Below are 7,928 nucleotides of genomic sequence, written 5' to 3' on the forward strand. Positions count from 1 at the left end.
TTTAAAATGCACACAAAAGTAACTTCAACTTTGTAATCAAGACACACGGTAGTGTGTCGTGCGGCCCAAGAAGCCGGCGCGCCAACCGTGAGTATATTTACAGGAAGAAAGTAAACGCGATTTTCACACCTTTGTAGCTCCATGATTCCTTATCCGATTGAAACCAAAGTTGCTACAGAGGTGCCAGCTAGGTAGGGGAGTCCACATTCCAAATTTGAAGAAAATCCCTCCAGCCATTTCCGAGATACGAGCGGCCAAAGTTTGGGTTTTTTTTCTTCGTTTTTTTCTTCTTTTCGCACACTTTGCAAAATCCAAAATAAAACACGAATGCGTGCTCCAATCGGGCTGAAATTTGGCACACTTAAAGGGCTCATTAAGGCGAATCTCAGTACCAAGTTTGGTAGGAATCCGATGAACATTCACGGAGTTATGACCGATTATTTGCGTATAATAAGGTCGAAGGTCTGTCACGCCCACAGGGTAAACCGCTTGAAGGAATGAGCTGAAAATTGCTATGTAGATGGAGTAACTATCGTAGAAGTGCCTTTTTGTGGTTTGAAAGGAATCAAGTTAAAGGCCATCGAGATATAACACAAAACCCAACCTGTGTCACAATTACGCGATCGATTTTTCTGAATAAAAAACTAATAGTTTTCACGCCTACCAGGCAAACCGCTTAGAGTAGTGAGCTGAAAATCGGTGTGTGGCTGGAATAATTATCATAGAAAGTCCTTGCAGTAGTACAGAAGAATCGGATTACAAACCACTGAGTTATGATTCCAAAGCCAACTACGTGTAGCATATGCGAGATCGAGATACTCTAATAGAACAGTCACCCTAATAAAGCATTCAGCTCCGTTTATAACTTACTCCATTATAGAATTATATTACATTGCAAGTTATTCTGTAGGGAGTTCAGCTACATACAGTTAATCTTATAGACAATTCAGCTATAAGCAAGTCACCCTGTAGAGAATTCAGCTACAAATATGTTACTGTAGAGATTCAGAACATTATAAGTCACACTGAAGAGAATTCAACTATAAACAAGTCACCTTGTAGAGAGTTCAGCTACAACAAGTCACTCTGTAGAGAATTCAGCTACAAACAAGTCACTGCGTAAAGGGTTCAGCTACAAAAAAGCTAGCTAGTAGAGAGTTCATCTAGATCAGCTACAAACAAGTTACTTTATGCAATGTTCAGCTACAAGTAAGTCACTCTGTAGAGAGTTCAGCTACAAACAAGTCACTCTGTAGTACAAACAAGTCACCGTGGAGAGAGAGTTCAGCAACCAATCAAAAAACCACCATGTAAAAGAGTTCAGCTATACAAACAAGATATAACTCTATAGAGAGATCGGGTAGAAACTTAACAGATCACACTGTAGAGAGTTCAGCTAGAAACAAGTCATCCAGACTGAGTAGAGAGATCAACTAGAAAACATCACCTTGTAGAGAGTTCAAATCACCCTGCAGATAGTTCAGCTACAAACAAATCACCCTATAGAGAGATCAGCTAGAAGAAGTCACCTTGTAAAGAGTTTAGCTACAAAGAAACTACCATGTAGAGAATTCAGCTATGAACAGAAAATCCTCTCAAGAGTTCAGCTAGAAACAAGTCATCCTGTAGAGAGATCAACTAGAAGAAGTTACCTTGTAGAGAGTTCAGCTACAAAGAAACAACCATGTAGAAAGTTCAACTGCAAACAAATCAAATTGTACAGAGTTCAGCTACAAACAAATCACCCTGTAGAGAGATCAGCTAGAAACAAGTCACCTTGTAGAGAAATCAACTAGAAGAAGTTACCTTGTAGAGAGTTCAGCTGCAAACAAACCATCATGTAGAGAGTTCAGCTGCAAACAAATCACCTGTAGAGAGTTCAGCTACATACAAATCTCCCTGTAGAGAGATCAGCTAGAAGAAGCTACCTTGTAGAGAGTTCAGCTACAGAGAAACCACCATGTAGAGAGTTCAGCTGCAAACAAATCGAATTGTAGAGAGTTTAGCTACCAACAAATCACCATGTAGAGAGTTCAGCTAGAAACAGGTTATCCTATAAAGAGATCAGCTAGAAGAGGTTGCCTTGTAGAGTGTTCAGTTATGAACAAACTATCATGTAGAAAGTTCAGCTGCAAACGAATCACCCTGCAGAGAGTTCAGCTACGAGAAGATCACCCTATAGAGAGTTTAGCTAGAAGAAGTCACCTTGTAGAGAATTCAGCTGCAAAGAAACCACCATGTAGATAGTTCAGCTGTAAACACATCATCCTGTAGAGAGTTCAGCTACGAACAGATCACCCGGTAGAGTTCAGCTAGAAACAAGTCACCCTGCAGAGAGATCAGCTAGAAACAAGTCATCCTGTAGAGAGACCAGCTAGAACAAGTCACTTTGGATGTAGAAAGTTCAGCTACAAAAAAAATCACCCTGTAGAGAGGTCAACTACAAACAAATCTCCCTGTAGAGAGATCAGCTAGAAGAAGTTACTTTGTAGAGAGTTCAGCTACAAAGAAACCATCATGTAGAGAGTTCAGCTGCAAACAAATCACCTGTAGAGAGTTCAGCTACAAACAAATCTCCCTGTAGAGAGATCAGCTAGAAGAAGTTTCCTTGTAGAGAGTTCAGCTACAAACAAATCATCCTGTAGAAAGATCAGCTAGAAGAAGTTACCTTGTGGAGAGTTCAGCTACAAAGAAACCATCATGTAGAGAGTTAAGGTGCAAACAAATCACCTGTAGAGAGTTCAGCTACAAACAATCACCCTCTAGAAAGATCAGCTAAAAGAAGTCACCCTGTAGAGAGTTCAGTTACAAAGAAACCACCATGTAGAGAGTTCAGCTACAAACTAGTGACCTTGTAGAGACATCAGTTACCTTGTAGAGAGTTCAGCTACAAAAGAAAAATCACCCTGTAGAGAGGTCAGCTACAAACAAATCTCCATGTAGAGAGATCAGCTAGAAGAAGTTACCTTGTGGAGAGTTCAGCTACAAAGAAACCATCATGTAGAGAGTTAAGGTGTAAACAAATCACCTGTAGAGAGTTCAGCTACAAACAATTCTCTTTGTAGAGAGATCAGCTAGAAGAAGTTACCTTGTAGAGAGTTCAGCTACAAAGAAACCATCATGTAGAGAGTTCAGCTGCAAACGAATCACTTGTAGAGAGTTCAGCTACAAACAAATCTCCCTGTAGAAAGGTCAGCTAGAAGAAGTCACCTTGTAGAGAGTTCAGCTACAAAGAACCATCATGTAGAGAGTTCAGCTGCAAACAAATCACCTGTATAGAGTTCAGCTACAAATAAATCTCCCTGTAGAGAGATCAGCTAGAAGAAGTTTCCTTTTAGAGAGTTCAGCTACAACAAATCACCCTGTAGAAAATCAACTAGAAGAAGTTACCTTGTGGAGAGTTCAGCTACAAAGAAACTATCATGTAGAGAGTTCAGCTGCAAACAAATCACCTGTAGAGAGTTCAGCTACAAACAAATTGCCCTGTAGAAAGATCAGTTAGAAGAAGTTACCTTGTAGAGAGTTCAGCTACAAAGAAACCATTCTGTAAAGAGCTCAGCTGCAAACCAATCACCTGCACAGAATTCAGCTACAAACAAACCACCCTGTAGAGAAATCAGCTAGAAGAAGTTACTTGTAGATTGTTCAGCTACAAACAATGCACCCTGTAGAGAGAGCAGCAAGAGGAAGTCACTTTGTAGAGTGTTCAGTTACAAAGAAACCACCATGGAGAGTTCTGTAATAAATATTTGTATTATATATATAATTTGTACATTTACTGATAAAATCAGAAATATTTAAAGTACATCTGCTTCCTCTTTTCTTCTTCCTGTGGAAAAGAAAAAAAGACAGGTTAAAAAAGTCCCAAAGCCGGCCCATGGCCGGCTTTGGGGTATACAAATACAAAAAGAAGTGAAATCTAATCCAAAACAGCCAGCTGTAAAAAAAGTGTGCGGCCCTCAAAAAGGTTATGGTGAAAAAAGATGTGAAATCCAAGGTGGCGGCCAAGAAATGGCTGTGATGGTAGGTTAATGGTAAAAATTTTAATAACGGCAATTTAGGTGAATTTTTTGCCAAGACCAAGCGGCACAAAAATTCACCTGAATTGTTGTTATTAAAATTTTTACCATTAACCTACCATCACAGCCATTTCTTGGCCGCCACCTTGGATTTCACATCTTTTTTCACCATAACCTTTTTGAGGGCCGCACACTTTTTTTACAGCTGGCTGTTTTGGATTAGATATATATAGCCACAGACTGTTCTGTTAATATTTCAATCTGACTTTCTCAACTATATGGCTCCATCACCATATTAATGTTTTACAACCAGAGTCAAAAGTCACTTACATATACAACTAGTTTTTGGCCACAACTATCCCCTAATAATGTGACAGCGTAAATGCTGTGGTATCATTTGAGTTTATAAAAGTTCAACTTCAAGGGGTTGGGAGTGCAAATCCTGTATGACATTAAATTTTATTAGCTTAAATTGATGCTAGATTCAGATAAATGCAGCATGGAACTTTGTACTGATAAAGCACAAACATACAGTACTTAGATACTACAGCCTTGTTGACTGTATACATGCTAAGAAATTATTTTACTTAAGCATGTTAACCAAAGCAACAACAACTGAATAGTAATAATAATAATTATTATTATTAACACTTTACAGTGACCAGCACCGAAGGTCTGACAGCAACATGTGCTGTAGCCTTAACCTAGTAATATTAAGATATTTGACAGAAGTTGGTCTCAGAAAGTGAATAGTATATGGCAGGATGTTTGGAGCAATAGTAAGATAGCAGTGCACAGGTCAAGAAAACACACTGGCAACTTTTTGAAGAAGAAAAAACATTATGTTGAATGTTCTATTATAGTAGTTGACTGTTCTATTTGAGTATTTCGATTTTTAGCAGCTTTTAGGTTAAGTCTCACACCAAAAGTATAATTTGAACCCCGTTGTAATTCTTCTAAGTAAAGATTAGTAATTCTCCCTTCTCTTTCGATCTTTTCATTGCCCATGCATATGTATAAGATGCAATTGCATCTATACTGCAACTTCTAGAAGCTTCCTAGCTTGTACATGGTAAAATTTTGGAGGGGGGTGCTTCAGCACCCCAAGCACCCCCCCTAAATCCACCCTTGAAGTGTTTATAGTTATTTATAAGATTTTTAATTTTAAGGACCTGGTAGTTCTGAGACTACCCATAATTCCGCATGTGACTTTTCTGTTATAAAATGATGTACTTATGTGTGTGTGTGTGTGTGTGTGTGTGTGTGCTGTAACGCTATGTACATGTTACCATGAATTCATGATCTAGCTGCTGAGGCTTACTCAATGTAAAGACTTATACATTGGAACCCTTTGAAATCTGCACTTCCATATGCATGTAAAGGTACGAGAGTGGTGCTCTATGTGATCTAGTAGTAACAAACCAACATCTGATGATGCTCCTATCCTCCTGGTACAGTAATTATGAAGGAAATTTCCTGTACTGTATGAACTCAGATGCAACATATGCATGTGCATATCCTGCCAACATTATGTGTTTAATCAGTGGCACAAAGTTAAATGTTAACGTGTCTGACAGATACGGCGTGTCCTACACAAAGAAAATATTCAGAAAAAAAGTTGATTATTACATTTTGACCAATACTTGATTTCCTTTAGTTGTAAGGAAAAAGTTGAAATTTGTGATTGATGCATAAGCCTTGTGCGAACCTAAAACAGATCAAACTAAAAAAATGGTTGCTATCTCAATACAAACTACCATTTTTCTGCTTACTAAGCACATAATTGTGTGGTACATGATTAATGGGAAAAATACCAACAACTACATGTATTAAATTACTGAAAAAGATAGTGATGGTCCATTTATCCGATTGTTTGCATAATAATGAAGGAATTATGCATGTAAAGTATCCATTCAGATTAAGAATGTAGATGTTGTTTCATGTAAATGTATAAATGTCAGTCAAATGATGCAAGAAGTGTTATAGAAAATTACCACAACTATAATGTCTCGCAGTATCAGTGCTTTCTGTTGGAGACAATATATAGTGACCATGAGTATAGACATGGATGTGTATGTGTGGGCTAAAGGTCATCATGTTAGTGGCTTACAACAAACAAGGGGGAAATCTGGATTTTAAGATTTCTAAGTCCCATCTGATAATGTTTCTGAATGCTCTTGATTAATCAATGGCAGATTATTTATATGTAAATGCAAGCTTTTACGTAAGTGCTAAACACAAAGGTATCAATCTCACATCATCATGTTTTATTTATTATATTATTACTAGTAGTATACCCATGGCAGTGCATGCATGCATCATTAATTTTCATAAACTTACTTAGAGTATGCATAATTTTGTAACTCTGTGCAATTTTTGTGCACTTGAAACCCCTCTCTTCCAATGGTAAATGGTGAATGATTTCATAAAAAGCTTGGCTAAGATTTAAGAAGCAATTATACCTGGTTTTATAATTACCCAGTAATTAGCTATATACTTATATATATTTACAATTTCACAGAGCATATTGATGATGTATGTACATATGCAATACTACATAAGTATACAATACAACTAAGTTCATGTATGAAGGAGTTTTTCATCCAGAGAAAAATCCAGACAGAGCATACAACAATGACGATTTTTCACTGTCTCCTGTAGGATGATAACAACAATGACATACATTTACATAAAGGCCAACTGTGTACCTTTACTGATAGTCACTTGATGGGTTAGTTGATCTACAGCACTTCCATCTCTTATTGTGAACACTAGACACTGATATTTACCATCATGTTTCACAGAGTGGACAGTGAGGTGGTGAGTGGTGCCTTGTAGTGACCTGAAGCTGGGAGACACAGAAAAAGAGTGATCATCATCTCCATTTTGGATGATAGAACTTTTATAAAACCATCCCACCCAGTATTGATTTGGATCACCATCCACTTCACATGACAAAGTGATGGGTAGACCAGGTCTAGTAACAGTAGCATTGAGTGGGGGACTGACTATCTTTGGTTTGGATGTCACTGCGTGAGAATAAACATGCATATGTTACATTATGTAAAAGCAGCTACGTGTATAACATTAGTGTTAAAATCCTATACTAATCAGAGTATGGGGAATTTTATATTACATACCTTGAATTGTTTTAGTTGTCCTTGCCCTTGTATTAGTGTAGCAGTTCAAGTCAAAGGTAACATCACTTTTTAAACAAGTGATAATGAAGTTGTTGATGTAGTGTGAGGGTTGTAAGTGTTTGTGTGATACAGCACTTCCCTCAATTGAACAGTTTGGGTCTTTTTCTGAGATTCGCATATATGCTGGCTTATGTTTACCAATGAAAATACAGCTTCCACTGACTGCTTCTCCAGCATAAATAGTGGATGAAATGTGCAGCTCTACAATATTTCCTGAAACTATTAAACAACACATACATTATAACTATAACTATTGCTTGTGACTTCTCACCTATAAAACAGAGTGACATTGTAACTAACATCAGCACACAAACTGTTGTCATGATCCCAGTGATTTATATTGTATATTGACATCAGATGATCATACACTGGCTTAAAGTGTAAATAAGCCGGCTCCCTTTATAGGCTAACTTGGCTTTTAACTTCCCCTGATTAGAAGTAGATCCACCTTAGGTGGTTCCCCTCAGACGAAATAGAGTGATACGTTAAAATAATTTTACTGCAGGGAATTTCAGTTACTTTTTGTTTGTTATAGCTGTATAGTGCTTTGCTAAGTTACAATTATTTGATGTCACTGTAAGCTTACATAGGTTGATATGATGATCCTCCCATATTATTAACTTGGAATCTTGTTTGGCATCACTTAATGTGTGAGAATTGATCTCACCTGCGACATCAACAAATATTTAAACCTCATCAGGCATTTGAC

At 37.5% G+C, this 7,928-nt stretch overlaps 1 protein-coding gene across 1 annotated transcript; it reads right to left on the reverse strand.

The window, feature by feature from the left end:
- Window positions 1-6,535: 6,535 nt before the first annotated feature.
- Window positions 6,536-7,624, reverse strand: LOC136267299 (uncharacterized). Its single transcript, XM_066062393.1, has 4 exons — window positions 7,491-7,624; window positions 7,160-7,438; window positions 6,728-7,048; window positions 6,536-6,674 (listed from the first exon to the last, which is right to left on the reverse strand). The coding sequence occupies exons 1-4, from the start codon at window positions 7,540-7,542 to the stop codon at window positions 6,619-6,621; spliced, it is 708 nt and encodes a 235-aa protein (XP_065918465.1). The 5' UTR covers window positions 7,543-7,624; the 3' UTR covers window positions 6,536-6,618.
- Between the last annotated feature and the right edge of the window lie 304 nt (window positions 7,625-7,928).

Source organism: Dysidea avara, chromosome 9, assembly GCF_963678975.1.
Source record: "Dysidea avara chromosome 9, odDysAvar1.4, whole genome shotgun sequence".
Classification (NCBI taxonomy): domain Eukaryota; kingdom Metazoa; phylum Porifera; class Demospongiae; order Dictyoceratida; family Dysideidae; genus Dysidea; species Dysidea avara.